Source organism: Schistocerca cancellata, chromosome 1 (genome assembly GCF_023864275.1).
Source record: "Schistocerca cancellata isolate TAMUIC-IGC-003103 chromosome 1, iqSchCanc2.1, whole genome shotgun sequence".
Lineage (NCBI taxonomy): Eukaryota > Metazoa > Arthropoda > Insecta > Orthoptera > Acrididae > Schistocerca > Schistocerca cancellata.
The window spans coordinates 1,069,087,240-1,069,108,971 of NC_064626.1; the positions used below are offsets into that span (position 1 = coordinate 1,069,087,240).

At 39.6% G+C, this 21,732-nt stretch overlaps 1 protein-coding gene across 3 annotated transcripts in view; it reads left to right on the forward strand.

Annotated features, from left to right (window-relative positions):
- The window catches only part of LOC126090739 (uncharacterized), an 81,630-nt gene that overhangs the window by 14,989 nt on the left and 44,909 nt on the right, over positions 1 to 21,732 (forward strand). For all 3 annotated transcript variants that reach the window (XM_049907008.1, XM_049907009.1, XM_049907011.1), the window contains exons 2-4: positions 11,564 to 11,658; positions 13,568 to 13,707; positions 13,793 to 13,868. In XM_049907008.1, the coding sequence (XP_049762965.1) occupies positions 11,564 to 11,658; positions 13,568 to 13,707; positions 13,793 to 13,868 (311 nt within the window). The remainder of the gene's footprint in view (positions 1 to 11,563; positions 11,659 to 13,567; positions 13,708 to 13,792; positions 13,869 to 21,732) is intronic.

Consider the following 21,732-nt stretch of genomic DNA (forward strand, 5'->3'; position numbering starts at 1 on the left):
TGATATATTGGAAACTGAAAACTGGTGGACAACTAATGTTACAGTTGTTTTTTGGGCATTTGCCATCCAGCTCAGTAAGGTGGGTCCTACCTGTCGAAGATTCTTTCAGCCAACTAAATGTTTTTGAAGAAACATAATATGATTGTTTCTTCATTGTCAGTCAACAGGGAAGTATTGTGTCAAAGTCCATTTGGAACTTTAGGAAGACTGAATCTACCTGTTTACTGTAATACACTATCTACAAAAAATTGTGTGAAAAAATGAAATTAGTTTCATATGTTTAGTTTTTCCTTAATATGCCCCTGTTCTTGAAAAGTACCTTCTTTTTCCTTCATGAATGCCAGAATGTTTGAGTTTACAGTGTGGTCTGGATGAAGTGTAATTGTGTCTTGTTGTTAAGTGGGTATACACTGGACTACAAATGCATTTGGTCACCAGTCAGTCCAACTCCTTTTTATTCTATTGTTGCTTCTTTCAACTCTGACAATGATTTGTTAACGTGAAGCTGCGCCATCATTCAGATTGTGCATTCAACTATACGTCAGTGGAAGGCAAAGGCACACTAGAGTAGAGTCAGCAGAAGAAGATCCCTGACAACTGGCAGCACTGTAAGAGCTTTTCTACTGCCAAGTGTGTATGGTTGCAGATGAAAACAGTAGTCGCCTTTAGAGTTGCAACAAGGCTGAGGTGTTGCCATGGAGATGTACAAAAATTCATGTGAAGTAATTGGTTAAGGTAGATGCCTGAAGCAGCTGCACCAAGCCCACTGCAACTGTCAGGGATCTTCTTTTGCCGACTTGACTATGCCTCCAATAGGATTATGCACGATAAAACACTATGGTGGTCAGTCTGGCGTTCAAATTCATGACAACTTTATCTTTTTATGTATGATCCTACAATGAATGAACATTGGTGGTGGTGATCCAGTTATAAATGGAGGTGGTCAGCACTTGTTTCCACTTCTGTGGGACTATTTACTGCCTGAGGAGTTCTGGATAAATAGCTAAGAAACTAGTCACAAAATGAAGTGAAATCTAATAGAAGTTTTCTCCGGGCCTAGTCCCTCATTCAGTTTGAGTAGTCTTAAGTTACTTTTCAACATTTGGAATGTTTATTTCAGCATGTCTCATTTGTGGATGTGTGTGTGGTGGTTAAACATACATGTGGTGATGGGATCATTGTGTACACTATTTGGTATGTATTTTTCCAAAGGAAAATTTGTTTAGTGTTTTAGCTGTGACCACAGTCTTCTACATTTATTAGATCTGATGTGAATATTAATTCATCCTTTTAGAAAAAATGTTAGTGGCTGGTTAGCAGCTGTACCAAAGAGATATACTTTCCTACTTTTTCTTTTTGGTGACATTCATTGCCATAACAGCATCATGTGAGTCTTAATGTGTAGGCAGCACTGATGATACAAACCACTTCCCAGGTATGTTGCTGGGATTTTGTGCCTTCTTGGCGCAATATTTCAGTATTATCAGGTACGTACTGACATACTGAGTTACACAGGGAAAATGCTTCTCATATGGATGTGCTGATCATATGGATGATCAGTGTAGTTCTATACCTTTGAATTTGGGCTGTCATTGAAGATTCTACAATATTTGTGTCTTAATGAGCCAGATGGTAGAAACATCCAGCAAGTAATTGTAGTTCACAATATGCAACAAGCAGAATTAGTTCTTTTTGCGGATGACGCTAGTATTTAATCAGTCCAAGTATACATACAGCAACAGAAGACATGATAAACATACCATTGAGTGGTTTTCTGTGAATGTTGTTACCCTCAATTTTAAAGTTTAAATATTCAGTTTTACACACCTAGAGGTACTACAACAGTGATAAGTGTAAGGAAATAGTAAATGGGGTAGAAACTTTGAAATTCTTAACTGTATATGTTGATGAGCCCCCCCCCCCCCCCCCCCTGTGAACCATGGACCTTGCCATTGGTGGGGAGGATTGCGTGCCTCAGCGATACAGATAGCCGTACCGTAGGTGCAACAACAACGGAGGGGTATCTGTTGAGAGGCCAGACAAACACGGGGTTCCTGAAGAGGGGCAGCTGCCTTTTCAGTAGTTGAAGGGGCAACAGTCTGGATGATTGACTGATCTGACCTTGTAACACTAACCAAAACGCCCTTGCTGCGCTGGTACTGCAAACGGCTGAAAGCAAGGGGAAACTAGAGCCGTAATTTTTCCCGAGAGCATGCAGCTTTACTGTATGGTGAAATGATGATGGCATCCTCTTGGGTAAAATATTCCGGAGGTAAAATAGTTCCCCATTCGGATCTCCGGGCGGGGACTACTCAAGAGGATGTTGTTATCAGGATAAAGGAAACTGGCGTTCTACTGATCGGAGCATGGAATGTCAGATCGCTTAATCGGGCAGGTAGGTTAGAAAATTTAAAAAGGGAAATGGATAGGTTAAAGTTAGATATAGTGGGAATTAGTGAAGTTCGGTGGCAGGAGGAACAAGACTTTTGGTCAGGCGAATACAGGATTATAAATACAAAATCAAATAGGGGTAATGCAGGAGTGGGTTTAATAATGAATAAAAAAATAGGAGTGCGGGTAAGCTACTACAAACAGCATAGTGAACGCATTAAGTGGCCAAGATAGACACGAAGCCCACACCTACTACAGTAGTACAAGTTTATATGCCAACTAGCTCTGCAGATGATGAAGAAATTGAAGAAATCTATGATGAAATCAAAGAAATTGTTCAGATAGTGAAGGGAGACAAAAATTTAATAGTCATGGGTTACTGGAATTCGGCAGTAGGAAAGGGGAGAGAAGGAAACGTAGTAGGTGAATATGGATTGGGGCTAAGAAATGAAAGAGGAAGCCGCCTGGTAGAATTTTGCACAGAACTCAACTTAATCATAGTTAACACTTGGTTCAAGAATCATAAAAGAAGGTTGTATACATGGAAGAAGCCTGGAGATACTGACAGGTTTCAGATAGACTATATAATGGTAAGACAGAGATTTAGGAACCAGGTTTTAAATTGTAAGACATTTCCAGGGGCAGATGTGGACTCTGACCAAAATCTGTTGGTTATGAACTGTCGATTAAAACTGAAGAAGGTGCAAAAAGGTGTCAATTTAAGGAGATGGGACCTGGATAAACTGACTAAACCAGAGGTTGTACAGAGTTTTAGAGAGAGCATAAAGCAACAATTGACAGGAATGGGGGAAAGAAATACAGTAGAAGAAGAATGGGTAGCTTTGAGGGATGAAGTAGTGAAGGCAGCAGAGGATCAAGTAGGTGAAAAGATGAGGGCTAGTAGAACTCCATGGATAACAGAAGAAATATTGAATTTAATTGATGAAAGGAGAAAATATAAAAATGCAGTAAATGAAGCAGACAAAAAGGAATACAAACCTCTCAAAAATGAGATCGACAGGAAGTGCAAAATGACTAAGCAGTGATGGCTAGAGGACAAATGTAAGGATGTAGAGGCTTATCTCACTAGGGGTGAGATAGATACTGCCTACAGGAAAATTAAAGAGACCTTTGGAGAAAAGAGAGCCACTTGTATGAATATCAAGAGCTCAGATGGAAACCCAGTTCTAAGCAAAGAAGGGAAAGCAGAAAGGTGGAAGGAGTATATAGAGGGTCTATACAAGGGCGATGTACTTGAGGACAATATTATGGAAATGGAAGACGATGTAGATGAAGATGAAATGGGAGATATGATAGTGCATGAAGAGTTTGACAGAGCACTCAAAGACCTGAGTCGAAACAAGGCCTCGGGAGTAGACAACATTCCATTAGAACTACTGACAGCCTTGGGAGAGCCAGTCCTGACAAAACTCTACCATCTGGTGAGCAAGATGTATGAGACAGGCGAAATACCCTCAGACTTCAAGAAGAATATAATCATTCCAATCCCAAAGAAAGCAGGTGTTGACAAATCTGAAAATTACCGAACAATCAGTTTAATAATGCGAATTCTTTACAGACGAATGGAAAAACTAATAGAAGCCGACCTCGGGGAAGATCAGTTTGGATTCTGTAGAAATATTTGAACACGTGAGGCAATACTGACCCTATGACTTATCTTAGAAGCTAGATTAAGGAAAGGCAAACCTACATTCCTAGCATTTGTAGACTTAGAGAAAGATTTTGACAATGTCGAGTGGAATACTCTCTTTCAAATTCTGAAGGTGGCAGGGGTAAAATACAGGGAGCGAAAGGCTATTTACAATTTGTACAGAAACGAGATGGCAGTTATAAGAGTCGAGGGACATGGAAGGGAAGCAGTGGTTGGGAAAGGAGTGAGACAGGGTTGTAGCCTATCCCTGATGTTATTCAATCTGTATATTGAGCAAGCAGTGAAGAAAGAAAGAAAGAAAGAAAGAAAGAAAGAAAAAGAAATTCGGAGTTGGAATTAAAATCCGTTGAGAAGAAATAAAAACTTTGAGGTTCGCCGATGACATTGTAATTCTGTCGGAGGCAGCGATGGACCTTGAAGAGCAGCTGAACGGAATGAACAGTGTCTTGAAAGGAGGATATAAGATGAACATCAACAAAAGCAAAACAAGTCTGCAGCTCGTGGTCGTGCGGTAGCGTTCTCGCTTCCCACGCCCGGGTTCCCGGGTTCGATTCCCGGCGGGGTCAGGGATTTTCTCTGCCTCGTGATGACTGGGTGTTGTGTGCTGTCCTTAGGTTAGTTAGGTTTAAGGAGTTCTAAGTTCTAGGGGACTGATGACCATAGCTGTTAAGTCCCGTAGTGGTCAGAGGCAAAAGCAAAACGAGGATAATGGAATGTAGTCGAATTAAGTCGCTTATGCTGAGGGAATTAGATTAGGAAATGAGACACTTAAAGCAGTAAATGAGTTTTGCTATTTAGGGAGAAAAATAACTGATGATGGTCGAAGTAGAGAGGATATAAAATGTAGACTGGCAATGGCAAGGAAACCGTTTCTGAAGAGAAATTTGTTAACATCGAGTATAGATTTAAGTGTCAGGAAGTCATTTCTGAAAGTATTTGTATGGAGTGTAGCCATGTATGGAAGTGAAACATGGACGATAAATAGTTTGGACAAGAAGAGAATAGAAGCTTTCGAAATGTGGTGCTACAGAAGAATGCTGAAGATTAGATGGGTAGATCACATAACTAATGAGGAGGTATTGAATAGAATTGGGGAGAAGAGGAGTTTGTGGCACAACTTGACAAGGAGAAGGGACCGGTTGGTAGGAAATGTTCTGAGGCATCAAGAGACCACAAATTTAGCATTGGAGGGCAGCGTGGAGGGTAAAAATTGTAGAGGGAGACCAAGAGATGAATACGCCAAGCAGATTCAGAAGGATGTAGGTTGCAGTAGGTACTGGGAGATGAAGAAGCTTGCACAGGATAGAGTAGCATGGAGAACTGCATCAAACCAGTCTCAGGACTGAAGACCACAACAACAACATGTTGACGAGAATTTAAACTTGAAAAAGCACGTTTTGGAACTCCTAAAACAATATAGTCAGTCACATTTGCTCTTAAAGTAATTGCAAATCTTGGGAAGAGACAAATTGGTAAGGTCAAGTATTTAGCATATTTTTATTCAGTAAACTCATATAGGCTAATGATGTGGGGTAACTCATCTTTAAGAAAAGAGGTCTTCATTGCTCAAAAACATGGTCAAGTGTAATATGTGGTGCTCATCCACAATCGTCTTACAGATACCTGTTTAAGAAATTAGGCTGTTGAGGACTGCTTCACAGTATATTTACTTGCTCATGAAGTTTGTTGTAAATAATCCACTACTCATTCCACATAATTACAATTTGTTGTGCAAATGATCCATGGAACATGAAATCAACCAAACTAAAAAAACTACTGCTAGTTGCTGTTGTCAGTATCAAGTTTCAGCTGAATTTATTTTGGCCTTTGTTAAACCTAATATCTTGTGCTTGTTGATGTAAACATTCCATTTCCAGAGAAGTCTAATCAATTTGATGTATGTTCCACATGCTGAAAATTTTCCCTACTTTGTACTTTGTGGTTCAGTGTAAGAGCAACTGCTTTCTCGGAGGGAGATGAGCTGAGAGAATTTGTTATGAATGCTCTAGTAATGAATAGCTAGTATTCTATTATACTCAGTCTTCATATTTGGCAGATTTTAATAACCATTTTCTGAGCTATTGAGCTTTTGTCTGGTATCTCATGCCTAGAACAAAATAAAAAAAGTATATATACGTATATAATGACATCCAAGCAGTCATCTCCTAAAGTGCACACTAAACATTTCTAGGGTTATGTGATACATTTCCGCTCTATAACACGGGTTAAGAAATCTACAGCGTAGCTTGCTGAAAAATTGATGAAGCCTTGGGTTTACTCTCTGTGCTGATCTCCAGGCATAAGAAATCTTTTTGATTCTTTGGAACAGTGTGGCAAGTTGATTGCTTTGCTGAGACACCATGAATGAGATTAGTTTTTTTTCTTCAAATAATTTTTGGGTGTGCAGCCGATTCCTGTCGACATTGTGCCATGATATTTCAGCCCGCAGATGTGCAGCCTCCTTCACATGAGTAGACAACTACTGAAGAGTCTAGGTGCATTCACGGTTTTTATGCTGAATCTCGCATGTGCGAAATGTGCTGGCATCTTTTGGCAAATGTGTCAGGTGATGACATGCATGAGACAGTACATTTGTGTGTACTGCCCTCTGTGGTGGAAGTGAAAGATGAATCTAATCATTGAGTATCAAATGACCCTGTCATTTTAGCTCTAAAAATAAAGTGAGACTTTGGCAACAAGTGCATGTAGTGTTGCACTAGTGTTGTCCTTCATTTCTGTTACTAACAGCTTGAAGTTATCAGGTCCGGTGAACAGTGGAATGGAGTATCTCGGACCAGCCTTAAAAAAAAAAAAACTTCCGTAAAATGGAAATGACACTCACGTCTCCCAAAGAAGTAGCATCCATCATAAAATTCTTAAAATCTAAGTATTCTAATGGGGGTGATAACATATCAATGAAGTTAGTTGAGTTCTGTCTTAAGTTATTTGTGTAATCAGTCTCTTACCAGCGGAATACTTCCAGACTGCCTAAAATATGTTGAAGTTAAGCCTCTTGACAAGAAGGGGGTAAAGATATACCATCAGACTATCGACCAATTTCACTTTTGCAGTCTTTCTCAAAAATATTTGAAAAGGTTGTGTTCAATTGTCTCCTTAAGCATCTGACTGCAAGTAATATATCACCCAAGTTACAGTTCGGATTTCTTAAGAGCTCTGGTATAGATAAAGCTATTTACACTTACAGTAAGAATGTACTTAATTCATTAGATAATAATAAGTAAATTAGGATATTATGGTGTCACCAACAGTGCTGCGAAATGATTTGAGTCTTCTCTAACTAACAGGAAAAAAAGCGTGTTGCTGCAAAATACCCGTGCAGTAAGCAGTCAGTCTTCATCTGATTGCGAGTTTAATTACATGTGGTGTTCCTCAAGGTTCTGTGTTGGGTCCATTGCTTTTTCTTGTGTACTTTAATGACCTCTCATCTGTTACATTGCCAGATGCTAGGTTTGTTTCGTTTACAGATGATACAAACATTGCAATAAGTAGCAAGTCAAAGTACAGATTTAGAAATAGCTGCTAATCAAATTTTCAATGACATTAATAAATGGTTTGAAGCTATTTCACTGTCATTAAACTTTGAAAAGGTGCACCCTATGCAGTTCAGAACCTTTATGAGATTTCCTTCCAGCATGTGTATAACATATAAAGACATGCAGGCCGAAGAGGTAGACAGTGTTAAATTTCTGGGATTACAACTTGATAACAAATTCAGTTGGCAAGGGCATACCACATAATTGATTAAGCGCCTAAACAAGTCTTTATTTGCAGTGAGACTGTCAGATGTAGGAGATGTAAATATATAAAAAAACTTGCATAATTTTCTTACTTTCGTTCTATTATGTCATACGGGATCATATTCTGGGGTAACTCATCAAACCGTGCAAAAGTTTTTAGCGTGCAAGAGCATGTAATAAGAACCATTTGTGGTGTAAATTCAAGAACATCATGTAGAAACCTGTTCAAGAAACTTTGTATTCTAACCACTGCTTCTCAGTATATTTATTCCTTAATGGAATTTGTTGCAAGTAATTATGTATCTATTTCCAGCCAATAGCTCAATACATAGTGTCAATACTAGGAATAAGAACAATCTACATGAAGACCTAAAATCACTTACCTTGGTCCAAAAAGGGGTCCAATATTCAGGAACACACATTTTCAACAAATTGATAACCACCATTAAAAACTTGGTTTCAGATAAAGCACGGTTCAAACAGAGTTTGAAAGACTTTTTCATTGGCAACTCCTTCTACTCTATAGATGAATATCTTAACAGAGATGGTTAGGCCAGCATAAGTAAAAATGTATGTTAGATTTCAGTTTTGACAGCAATTGGTAATAACAGTCAAGATTAGGTATTTTGTGTATGATGAACGTTGTGCTTAAAAATTTTTCATTCTGACAGCGTATTCATTCTGTAAATATTAGCTGTTTCAGTTTATTATATTATATTCACCTAATTTGACAACCTCCTGACAAATGATCAGAGTAGTAAGTATTATAGTCAAATGTTTATGTTTTTTTTTATGTTATACTGTTCGCCCCTGGTAGCTGAGTGGTCAGCTTGACGGAATGTCATACCTAATGGTCCGGGTTCGATTCCCGGCTGGGTCGGATATTTTCTCTGCTCGGGGAGTGGGTGTTATGTTGTCCTTATCATCATCATTTCATCCCCATTGACCCGCATGTCACTGAAGTGGTGTCAACTCGAAAGACTTGCACCAGGCGAATGGTCTTCTCAACGGGAGGCCCTAGCCACACTGCATTTCCATTTTTTATGTTATACTCTCTGACATGTTCCACATTCACGAGAATCCTCTCATTTTTTGGGTCTATGGAACGAAGACTGAATCTAATCTAACTTAAATCTAATCTAATCTGTAACTGGATAGTTTTAATTATAAGATTCCAATTTTATGCAGTTGAAAGCTGTTGTCGCAGTTTATAAAATTATCGGCAAGATGTATTTCCACCGATTCTTTGATTACTGAATCCCAAAAACTGGAAACTGGATCTAAAATTTTTGTTCTATTGTATTCTATTGATTGTCCCAGTGTTCAGCTGCTGCAGATTTTGACGGTTGCCGGAGACGGATGTATCTTTTGTGTCCTGTATAATGCTCCAGGACAGATCGTGTTGTCTGGCCACCACACTCACAGGGTATTTTGTAAACATCCACTTTTTTCAGTTGTAAGTCATCTTTAATGGATCTAACCAGGGCAAAGCTCTTCGTTGTTGGATAGAAGATAACTTTCATTTTATTTTTCCTAAGCAATCTGCCTATTTTGAAAGACACATTCCCGGCATATGGAAAGAACACATTTGATTTATAGTCATCATCAGTATCTTCAGTTCATTGTTTCTTGTTATTATAGCTGTGCATGACGTCTCTTATTTGGCATGAAGTGTAGTCATTCTCTTTAAAAATCTTTGCCAATTGTTCTAATTCTGCATGGAGGTTTTCGTTGTGTGATATTACATGCACCCGTATCTTAAGGTATTAAGAACACTCGTGGTTTGTGCAGTGTGATTACAGATCTCTGTGTGTGTGTGTGTGTGTGTGTGTGTGTGTGTGTGTGTGTGTTTTCTGTACACAGAATGTCCCAATGACCAGTCGTTCTTATGGCATACTAGCACGTCTAGAAAGGGTAAAGTCCCATCTTTTTCAATCTCCATCATAAACATAATGGTCTCATGTAATGAGTTTAAGTGACAAAGGAATTTCTCTAGTTATTGTATGCTATGAGGCCATGCAACAAAAGTATGAGCTACCAAATGCCAGATAACTGTGGGCTTTGAAACAGCAGACTCAAGTGCTTTCTCCTCATAGTCCTCCATACAACGTCCTAGAGGTTCTAATCTTTTTATGGAGGACATTGAGGAGAAAACACTTGAGTGTGCTGTTTTAAAGCCCATGGTTATCTGGCATTATGTAGATGATACTTTGGCTGTATGACCTCATAGCAGACAAGAACTGGAGAAATTCAGTGTCACTTAAACTCATTACATGAGAACATTAAGATTATGATGGAGACTCAGAAAGATGAGGCTGTACCCTTTCTAGACATGCTGGTACATTGCAAGAATTATGGGTCATTGGGACATTCTGCGTTCAAAAAACCCACACACACAGATCTATATCTCCAGGCATCTAGCTGCCATCACCCTGCACAAACTGCCAGTGTTCTCAGTACCTTAATACATCAGGTGCATGTAATATTGGGTAATGAAAACCTCCACGCAGAATTAGAATAGTTGGAGAAGGTTTTTAAAGAGAATGCCTACACTTAACACCAAATAAGGAAGGCCATGCACAGCTATAACAACAAGAAGCAATGAACTGAGGACACCGATGACAACTATAAATCAACTGTGTTCCTTCCATATGCTGGGAATGTGTTTTCTAAATTAGGCAGATTGCTTAGGAAAAAAAAAATCAATGTTACTTTTCATCTACTAGTGAAGAGCCTGGCCATGGTTGAATCCAGAAGACGACTTACATTTGAAAAAGACGAGCGTTTACGCAATTCCCTGTGAGTGTGGTGCTGCATATATAGGCCAGACGACACGAACTATCCAGGAGCATTGTACAGAACATGAAAGATACACCTGTCTTCAGCAACTGTCAAAACCAGCAGTAGCAGAACACTGTATTTCCATGTGACACTCAGTGGAATACAATAGAACAAAAATTTTAGCTCCAGTTTCCAGTTTTTGGGATTTAGTAATCAAACAATTGGTGGAAATATGTCTAGCCGATAACCTTATAAATTGCGACATCAGCTTTCAACTGGTTAAAAATTGGGTTTCTATAATTAAATTTATCCATGGTCATTCGATACTCAGTAGTTAGATCGTCTTTCGCTTCCACCACCGAGGACAGCACACACAACTCTACTGTCCCGCGCGTGCCATCATCTGATGCATGTGCCGAAAGAGACCAGCATATTTTGCATGCGTGAGATTTGGCATAAATACTGTGAATGCACCTGGACTCTTCAGTGGTTGTTTACTTACCTGAAGGTGGCCACATGTCTCTGGGCCAAAATATCATGGCAGAATGTTGATGTGTTCCAGCTGCAAACCCGAAAATTATTAGTAGAAGGTCAAGTACTCTGAGAAAATTTCAGAAGTTATTGGATTAGTTTTCTTCAGTACTTTCACCAGTCTCTGAAAGGAAATGAGTCTTCCCAGTCAAGAGACATTCTTGGTGCATATATGGGTGAAAATTTCCAGCTATCTGTAATCTGTGCTTTTGATTGCTACTGGTATGACCTGCTCCACTGGCAGTGATTCCTTGTAAAATTCATATTGAGTGCCCATTGGATTAATTTCCCCCTTGTTACACTATTTCTCTTTTAGTTGCATGTTAGTTGCGATACACGTAAGGTTTAGCAGAAGCTGTTTCTTGCATGATGCTATAAATAGTACTGTGTACTGTGTCTTGTCCATAAAAACAATTTCTAATTTCAACAGCTGAACGGAAGCAATCATTGGGATATGACTGGCATCCAGAGTGCCTGAGATGTGAAGAATGTGGCAAGCGCTTAAATCCAGGTCAGCATGCTGAGGTAAGTTTCTTAAAATGAATTGGGATGTTTTGCACAGTGTGATTTTATTTGATTAGTTACACTTTAGACGTTTTAGAACTGTATGGCATATGAAACTGATGCATAGAGATAAATAACTTACAATCATTTCCATGTTTTATACAGTTAGTCTCTTAGTGCTTCTCATGTTTATTTTTATAGAGGAACTTCAAATAACTTGTAAGTTAATACTTATAAGTGTAATAAGTGTAAGATTCCACAGGTGTGTAAGTGTAAGATGTAATTTTTTTAAGATTGCTGTATGTCTAATTCTTGGTGAATATGCTAAATTAAATATCTTACTTTGCAGTTTGGAATGGTATAAATAATTTCTGAACTGATTTTTCCTAGTAGTTAAGCTGTAAATGTTTCACAAATGAGGCACATATACTTCAGAACAAGTTTGCTCTCATGGCTCATTTAACAACAAAGTTACAGCACAGTTGCAATAATACAAGACATCTGAAAGACTATTCCATTGCTGAAGAAAACAGAATTCTGACAGTGGTCGGAAGGCACTTGCAGTGAACTCTCTGACCATGTACGTAACAGAGAGGAAGTGGGCAGAAAAAGAAAGTGAAGTGGAATGTCAGGGAGTAGCAAGGATTAATTTGGCCACTGTCAGAGATTTAAAAGCATTCAAATTAAAATTCTATGGATAAGCAGAGAATATGTGGGAAACACATCAAGAAATAAGTTATTGGAACACTATACAAGAATCAGAGTATGAAGAAAATACTGTAGGAAAAAGTAGGACTTACAGATTTGATTTCAACAAAATCCTTCTGAGATAAGAAATTGTAAAGGTAAAGGGCAAGTACTGTTGGGAATTCTCTCTGAGAAAATTAGAATGACATAAAAAGCAGTACATGCAGTTAATTAAAAGAAATGATGGTTTGTATGCAGATTACGAAGTTTTGAGTCATGTGATGTGAATGCTATGTAACATAAACAGATGGGGAAGTGATGAGAGATAGATCAACTGTAATGAGCAGTGATATAGAAGCAGAAAGGGAATGGGGAAACTGTAAAATACAAACATCATGTGGCAAAGGAGGAGAGAGAGAAAAGTATGAGTCACGAATGAGAGGTTTATTGTTGTCGTGGGAAAGTGTTGGCTGTTCTGGGTGAAGAAACTATCAAAAAATTAAAGGAATAAATATTTTGAGTGATAAAGGTAAGAGCTTTTATGAGTAAAAAATTACAAGAAAGCTAAAAATGTCATTTAGAAAAATATTCTCTCAGTGACAGTGAGAACACTCAAACACTGTGAAATTAACCTGTGGAATCGTTTTCAATTAGGAACTAAAATACAATGTGTAACTTGAATATTCATGCCAAATAATCACAACAGTGATAGATAAATGCTGGTGAGTGTAAATAAGCCAGTTCATCACTGTGGTCTGCCCTTTTTGTGTAAACTTAATTTTTTTTATATCTAAAAACAAAGATGATGAGACCCACCAAACAAAAGTGCTGGCAGGTTGACAGACACACAAACAAACACAAACATACACACAAAATTCAAGCTTTTGCAAGCTCCTTCCCTCTTTCCTGACGAAGCAACTGTTTGTTGCGAAAGCTTGAATTTTGTGTGTATGTTTGTGTTTGTTTGTGTGTCTGTCGACCTGCCAGTGCTTTTATTTGGTGGGTCTCATCATCTTAATTTTTTTTATTATGACGAAGTTGATTGCCTAATCATTCAGAACCATCTTGACTGTTTTTCACATTTTCGTGAGATTCCTTGTTTCTGCAGGAGGAAAAATGTTACTGATAAGTGGAAATACATAAATTTCAGCCTTTTTTGATTAATTATTGGTTGCAATAATTTATGACTTTCTTCACATAATTTTGTTTTTGACATTCCTTATGGTGAGCATCTTGTGTTCAGCATAAAGGAGTACCATACTGCCATGTGCCCTGTTATGGAGCTTTATTTGGACCACAACTGTTTGGGCATGGAACTCGTGTGGAATCTCATACAAGTTTTGGAAAGGTAGAGAATCGATCTGGTGGACCAAATCTACCCAGGTAATTTACTTCTTATACAGTAAGTTGCAGGAATGTTTCCATTTTGATATTTCCAAGAATGTTTTGTAATATCTTCATGTTACAGGTCACACATAGAATCCAAATTGAAAATATTTAATCAATTTTATGATGGAAAAAGTGGTGAAATAAGAAGTAGAGAGGTATGTATATATATAGTCATTTTAACTGTGTGTCTAAATATTGTTGCACAAGCTTTATTTTTTTTTGCTGACATAAGCAGTCACAGTGTGTGGTTCCCTTATAGCTTCAGCTGTAGTAGACATTCATCCTTGGTGTAGTAGATGTCAGCAGTTGGTAGATACTAGGAAATAAACAATTAAAAATAGATGTTGAGTTAAATGTTAGGCTTATTCCTTATATCAATAACTGAATGTGAAAATGAAGGGAATTTGTTTTCAGGTGCTGTATTTATACAATCTTCTGATGAACACCTTTTGTCATGATAAATGTTGTGAATTTTATAGGCAGCTTGTGAGCTTCTCCTTGTGTGCCTCTTCACGAGCCTGAGTTTTTCTAATTTTATCTGTGTCATTGTGATTTTGTTATTATGTTCTTTGACTTGTTTGATGGTGTATCCTTAGAATTTGAACAGAAATGCTTTTCATGTTAGACATCAGGCAGTGTTCCCATTTTCAGTTTGGATAAATGATTCTGTGTCAAATAACATAACCTTGAACTTTCTGCCTTCCATTAATGCTGTTTATTAACAGAGGAAAGGTACTTGGATGGCCCGTTTGCAGGTGAGCTACTCTTTATAAGATTTCTCCCAGTTAGCTTTTTTGATATTCAAATTTTTGCTGTCATTTTGTGTTATTACATTTGTATATTTTGACAGATTGGAATGTCTGTGTAAAAGAGAGAGAACAGATTGATGTTAATGATGTAGACCTATATTTTACATGTTTCTGCCGTATGAGCCTTCTTAAAAGTGGAGATGACCTGCATTTTTTTCAGTTACTAGGTATCCTTCATTCTCCAGCAAACTGGTAAATTGCTGCTAGAAGGGGAGCAAGTTCTTTTCCATAATATCTGTAGAATATTACTGGTATTTCATCTGGTCATGATGCCTTTTCACTACAAAGCGATTGTAGTTGTTTTTCTATTCCATGATCTGTCGTTTTGAAGTTCGTGTTGTAAAGGAGGGACCATACTACGATCTTCTGCAGTGAAATAATTACGAAAGACCAAATTCAGCATTTTGGCATTCTCTCTGTTATCTTCCATATCAGTACCAGTATGGTCACTGAGTAACTGAATAGATGATTTTGAACCACTTACCGATTTTACATAAGACCAAAACCTCTTACAGTTTTTGGCCAGATCCCTTTACAAAATTTTACTTTCAAATCCATTGGGCACTTCTCTCATTGCTCTCCTTACTCTCATTTTCGCTTTGTTCAACTTTTGTTTGTCAGCTAGGTTTTGACTTCTCTATCATGTGTGATGAAGCTCTATTTGTTTACATAACAATTTTCTTACACAGCTAATGAACCATGATGGGCCTTTTCCATCCCATAACATTGCTCAGAACATATTTATCTAAGGTAAACAGTGCTTTTGAATTTTTTCCATTTGTACTTCACATCTTTGTCTTCATACTCTGCAATTTGTATCCTGTGACTCCTGCTGAGCAGAAACTTTTTCTACCTTTCTTAACATTCCTTGTAATACTCATGGTCATAGATACTATCATAACCTTATGGTCACTGATATCCTCCTCTGCATTAATTAATTCATAAGTTCTGGCCTGTTTATTGCTAATAGGTCTAAGATGTTACTTTCTTGAGTTGGCTCTGTGTCTATCTGTTTGAAGTAATTTTCGTACAAGACATTCAGAATAATGTCACATGAATCCCGTCTCTGACACCAGTTTTGATAGCATTACTTGTACATTCTGTACCTGGCGAGTTGGTCTCTCCCTATTACAACAACATGAGCAGGAAACTTGTTCACAAAATAATGCAAGTTCTCTCTGAAGTGCTCTGCTGTTACAGGTCATAATCCAGGTGGTTTATAAAAGTATTTTGACCCATTTTTTATGTTTACCTTCGCTCAGATTGATTCTTCTTTGGAATCCTTGATAACCTCTCCAATGCTATTGAGTTCTTTATTGGAATAAAGTGCCGCTGCTATTGGCGACTATCCTATCCATACAATAAATATTCCATTCTGAATTTAGAATTTCATTCCCATTCACTTCTGACTTCAACTAATTGTCTGTTACTAATATTATCTGGGCATAACTTTCAATAAGGAATACTAATTCTGGGACTTTACGATAGATTCTCCTGAATTTTATAAATATTGTGTCAACCTTTTCTATTTCTAATCTGTAGGGCAAGGGTATTTTGAGAAGAATGTGGCTGATGTATCTTCACCATGCGGTTCATCTCTGATCCCAAGAGACAATTCCTCTAACCTAAAAAAAAAAAAAAAAAACACACCTCCCATGCTCATGCCACATATGCCACTAGCCTAGTAGCCGCTTCCTGATGTGGTGCATGAGAGACCTCTTACCTCTTAAGGGGAACTCACAGCTCTCCAACCGATAGCATAAGTTGAGAAATTTGCAGCCAGTGGTGTCACAGTATCATCTGAGCCTCTGGTTTAAACCTTCCACCTTGCTCAAATCAGAGACCATGATTCACCCTGAATACAATGCAACAAATAGCAAGCTTAACCTGCACCATGCATGTGATGTTAACTGTCTTCACCAAATCAGCCATCCACCTGCAGGAACTGAGGATGACCTCAGAACCCAAGTGACAGACATCATTTGTGCTTGCATGAGCCATGATTTGCAGCCACTGCAATCATTGCACTCAATAACTGCAAACAGAGACTCCTCCATGTCACGGAGGAGACCTCTCAACAAACACACCAAGTGCACACTGGCATTCATTCCCGACCTGTGTAAATTTCAGTGGGGGGCTCCATTATCCACCTAATGTTGCAGCTGCCAATGACTAGCATACCCGCCCTCTGCACTTGTCTGGAATGGGTAGGAAAATCACCCACTGGCCCAACAGGACAGGCATCCTGTGTTGGCTTGGAACAGTGGGTACTGCCTTGTAACTTCTGGTAAAGGCTGGCTCACGGTAAGCCAGTACCTTAGTCAAGTAGCAAGTGATTTAGTAACTCCACTTGATGGCTAAATGTCAAGTAAACAAGTGCGCATTCACATGTGATTTACTGCAGACAACCATGTAGGTGGGGCAACCACAGCTGTGAGTATTCATCTTGGGTGTTAATACCGTATTTACTCGAATCTAAGCCGCACTTTTTTTCCGGTTTTTGTAATCCAAAAAACCGCCTGCGGCTTAGAATCGAGTGCAAAGCACGCTGAAGTTCTGAAAAATGTTGATAGGTGCCGCCACAACTAACTTCTGCCGTCGAATATATGTAGCGCTACACAGGCATCCTTTGTAGACACAAAGATAAATACTGGCGCCAAAACCTCTGCGTCAATAAATAAAATTTTTAAAAAAAATTGGAAGACGAGCTTTTTTTCTCCGCCCGAGTTTCGACCACTGCATTTTCATACATTATCCAACGAAGTAAATACAAATTCCGTATTGTTCATCTTCGAATTTCAATGTACTACGAAAATCCGACTGGTAATACTGGGATTTTTGTCAATATGGCCAACTCTACGTTCTGAATTTTTTCCTACCTGTGAGAAGAGATGGTTGCTAATAGGAACCTGATGAAATGTGAATCACATGCAGTATTCTCTTCACCATAAGAATAATACGAATATAAACATTTTGCCATGTATTCTTTCGTGTTTGCTTCTATCTCATTTAAATCCTGTCTGCCAAATAAACTACGAAACTAGAGTGAGACAACAGCAAACGCGGCAGAATATACATATCGTGTCATGTTTATATTCGTATTACTCTTATGCCTAATAGTGATATAGTCAGAAATGAAGCACGGCAACGGACTAGATTTTTAAATCTAAGATGACTAATTTCTGTGCAGCATTTGATGTACTAAAGAAGCGGCCGCAAAGATTTTCAAACGGAGAAAAATTTTCGCCAAACTCTCATTCAGAACATGTTCTATCATACGCAGTCTATTATTTGGTTCTTGTTGATCATTATCAAAGAAAGCAGCAGTGTAAGTAACAACAAATAGCAGTCTCTTGCCATTGTTTCGCTAATGAGACGATTCCTCTTTTTTTTTAATTGTAGGCGGCGGTAGCGCGCACAAAAGCAAGCCATGCCGCGAGCAGCGACAGGCCGTAAACACGCACTATCAGAATGCGACAAACAAAGCATGACACAGTATAGTAATGCATTTTCAGCTTGGAGTGACTGACGTGAACACCTATAACATAGAAAACGGCACTTATCAGATCAAAGCAAAATAAGCAATCGATTCAAACCAGACGAAGCACGTGAAAAAGGAAGGTATCCGTATAAATACGGACGGAGCGCCTGACGCATAGCAATGGCTACCTGGTAAAGCTTAACTGCTAAGCTTCCGACTCGAACCAAACTACTGTAGCTGTATCGTCATTCATTCGACCTAAATTGTGTCTCATATTACAATGGACCAACTTTGTTTCGATTTGGAGGTGCGGCCTAAAACTTCTCTCTCCCCTTGAATTTCGAGTCTCAAATTTCAGGCGCGGCTTAGATTTGGGAATTTTTTTTTCCTTTATTTCGAGTCTCATTTTTCAGGTGCGGCTTAGATTCGAGTGCGGCTTACATTCGAGTAAATACGGTAACCACTTCAGCTGTATTTAGTCCTTTATCACTGATCATGCCAGTTTCATGGCACTAAAAGCCACATCTTCAGGTGAACATATGATTAAGACATTGGAACAGAAAAACTCGGAATCGTTTTACCCAACATTCATTGTCCATCAAAACAAAACACCGCCAAAAGATGGTATGTCATAGATTAAAAACTGCCTGATTCCAATGTAGTGGATGGGTCCAAAATGAGTCGTACCATAGTGATCACTTCTCCGATCTATACGGAACCGCGTACAACGGATGCGGGCGTGTGCTCTGTCATACTACTGTGCTATAGATCAGAGGCCACAGATGCAGGCCAGTGACAACAGAATCATCCTATTGGTTACATTGAGTTAGGTTTCCATGGGATCTGAGATAGTAATTGAAGCACCATGACAGCAGTGAACTACATGTACATTATTGCAGACCACCTGCATCCCTTCGAGCTTGAAATCTTCTACAATGGCAGTGATAGCTTCCAGCAGGATAACTGTCCATTTACAATGACAGAATCATGCTACTGTGGTTTTGAGAAGCATAATAGCAAACTCACATTGATGTCTTGGCCAGCCAATGCCCCCGATCTGCATACCCACAAACCACCATCCTATAACTTTCAGTAATCGTGTGACCTGTTTGTAGATATCTTGTGCCACATACCTCTGGTCTAGTAGAATCCATGCCAAGCAGAATTGCTGCTGTATTATGTTTGAAAAGTGGACCAGAATGCTATTTAACAATTGTTCATAATGTTTTGGCTCAACAGTGTATGCTGTCATCAAATCCTGTTTGGATACAATGGAAAATCCAGGACAGAGTGGGATGGGGGTAAGGTGGAGGCTATGGCAGGAGAGGGGAGGGGGGGAGGGATAGTATGGTGGAGGTGGCAGACAGTGAAGTGCTGCAGATCAGACAGACGGTAGGAGAGAGGTGGAGTTGGGTGGGGCGGAAAGTAGCGGAAAAGTAGAGAAATAAAAAGACAAGGTGTGGTGGTGGAATGACGGCTGTGTAGTGCTGGAATGGGAACAGCAAAGGGGCTGGATGGGTGAGGACAGTGACTAACGAAGGTTGAGGCCAGGAGGGCTACGGAAACGTGGGATGTATTGCAGGGAAAGTTCCCACCTGTGCAATTCAGCTGGTGTTGTTGAGGAGGATCCATACAGCACAGGCTGTGAAGCAGTCATTGAAATGAAGGATGTTGTGTTTGGCAGTGTGTTCAGCTAGAGGGAGGCCCACTTGTTTCTTGCCCACAGTTTGTTGGTGGCCATTTATGAGGACAGACAGCTTGTTGGTTGTCATGCCTACGTAATATGCAGCAGGTGGCGGTTGGAGGATGTATGGGACAGGTCTTGCATCTAGGTATATTACAGACATATAAGGCATGGGAGATTTGTTATTGTACAAGGTTGGGAGGCTAATTATGGTCTTACTGAAGCCTTCACTGACCGTAAAACAAACCTCCCGTGCCTTATCTTTCCAGTCTCCCACCACCTCCCAAAGTCCCACTATTTGGCCACAGAAGAGCATTGCCTTCGTAACTCAGTACCACCCAGGACTGTAGCAATTGAATTACTTTATCCGGCAGGGTTTCGACTACCTCTCGTTGTGTCTGAAATGAGAAATGTCCTGCCCATTATCCTTCCCACCTCTCCCACAGTGGTATTCTGCTGTCCAACGAACCGACACAATATACTCATCCATCCTTACACAACTACTGCTCCCAATTCCTTACCTTATGGCTCTTACCCCTGTAATAGAGCTAGATGCAGGACTTGTCCCATAAATCCTCAAACCACCACCTACTCCAGTCCGGTCACTGGCACCACTTATCCAATCAAATGCAGGGCTACTTATGGAACCAGTCATGTAGTCTACAAGCTAAGCTGCAACCACTGTGCTGCATTCTATGTAGGCATGAGAACCAACAAGCTGTCTGTACTCATGAATGGCCACCAACAAACTGTGGCCAAGAAACAAGTGGACCACCCTCTTGCTGAACATGCTGCCAAACATGACATCCTTCATTTCAGTGATTGCTTCGCAGCCTGTGCCATATGGATCCTCCCAACCAATACCAGTTTTTCTGAACTGCACAGGTGGGAACTTTCCCTGTAATACATCTTACGTTCCTGTAACACTCCTGGCCTCAACCTCCATTAGTGACTGTCCTCACCCATCCAGCCCCTTCCCTGTTCCTATTCCAGCACTACACAGCCGTCATTCCAACACTTCACCTGGTCTTTTTATTTCTCTCCTTTTCCATTACCTCCCCGCCCCCCTTCCGCTCAGCCTCCTCCTTACCCCCACCCAGTCGCCACTCCCATCACTCCCATCATGCACTGGTGCTGCTGCTCGCAGTGTGGTTTCAGTTGCCTGAGACTGCAGTTGTGTGTGTGTGTGTGTGTGTGTGTGTGTGTGTGTGTGTGTGTCTAGTGTTGACGAAGGCCTTAATGGCCAAAAGCTTTAATTGTGAGAGTCTTTTTATTGTGCCTATCTGTGGCTCAGCATCTCCGCTATATAGTGAGTAGCAACTTTCCTTCTTGTACTTGTTACATTCCACCCTGTTTAGATACAGTTGGGTGTGCTCTTGTGCCCCCAGAGCCAGTAGCAGTGGCAATGATTGTAGCTGGAGCATATGTTGCTCATCCACAAGAAACAGATGACTGAAAACTGAAAGTGAAAAGAAGAAAGGCAATAATGCATACTACTAAGTAGACAGTATTCACATGTGTGTAGTATTGCACCAGTTGTAAGTGAGCTGGTGTGGGGTGTAGCTGCTTGCCTGACTACTATTCAGTTTATGGGATTGGACCGACTAAACTATTTTACTTACTAACTTTACTAAATGATGTCTTTCAGACACTTTTAGTTACTAAATCACTCGTCACTTGACTAAATTACTGGCCTAGTGTGAACCAGCCTTAAGGCATAAAGAGCCAGCATTGGTGCAAGTTCCCACTTTCACCTTTTGCCTTTTGCCCAGATACATGCAAACCTACTATCATATACCATTCACTATTTAGTGCAGATGGTTTGGTTAGATGTTGTTTATTCAAAGTTACATCATCAACAACAACTAGGTCACCAGGGGATTCCAACAGCACCAAAAATATTGAAGGTCTTGTGTCTAGTGCCCTGATGTCACCACAGGTGTCAGCAGCAGACAGAAGCCTGTTGACCAAGCACAATGCAGCTTCTAGCTGTTTGTGGTCAGCGGCCAATTCCCCTTTGTTCCACACACAGCATCAAACAGGGT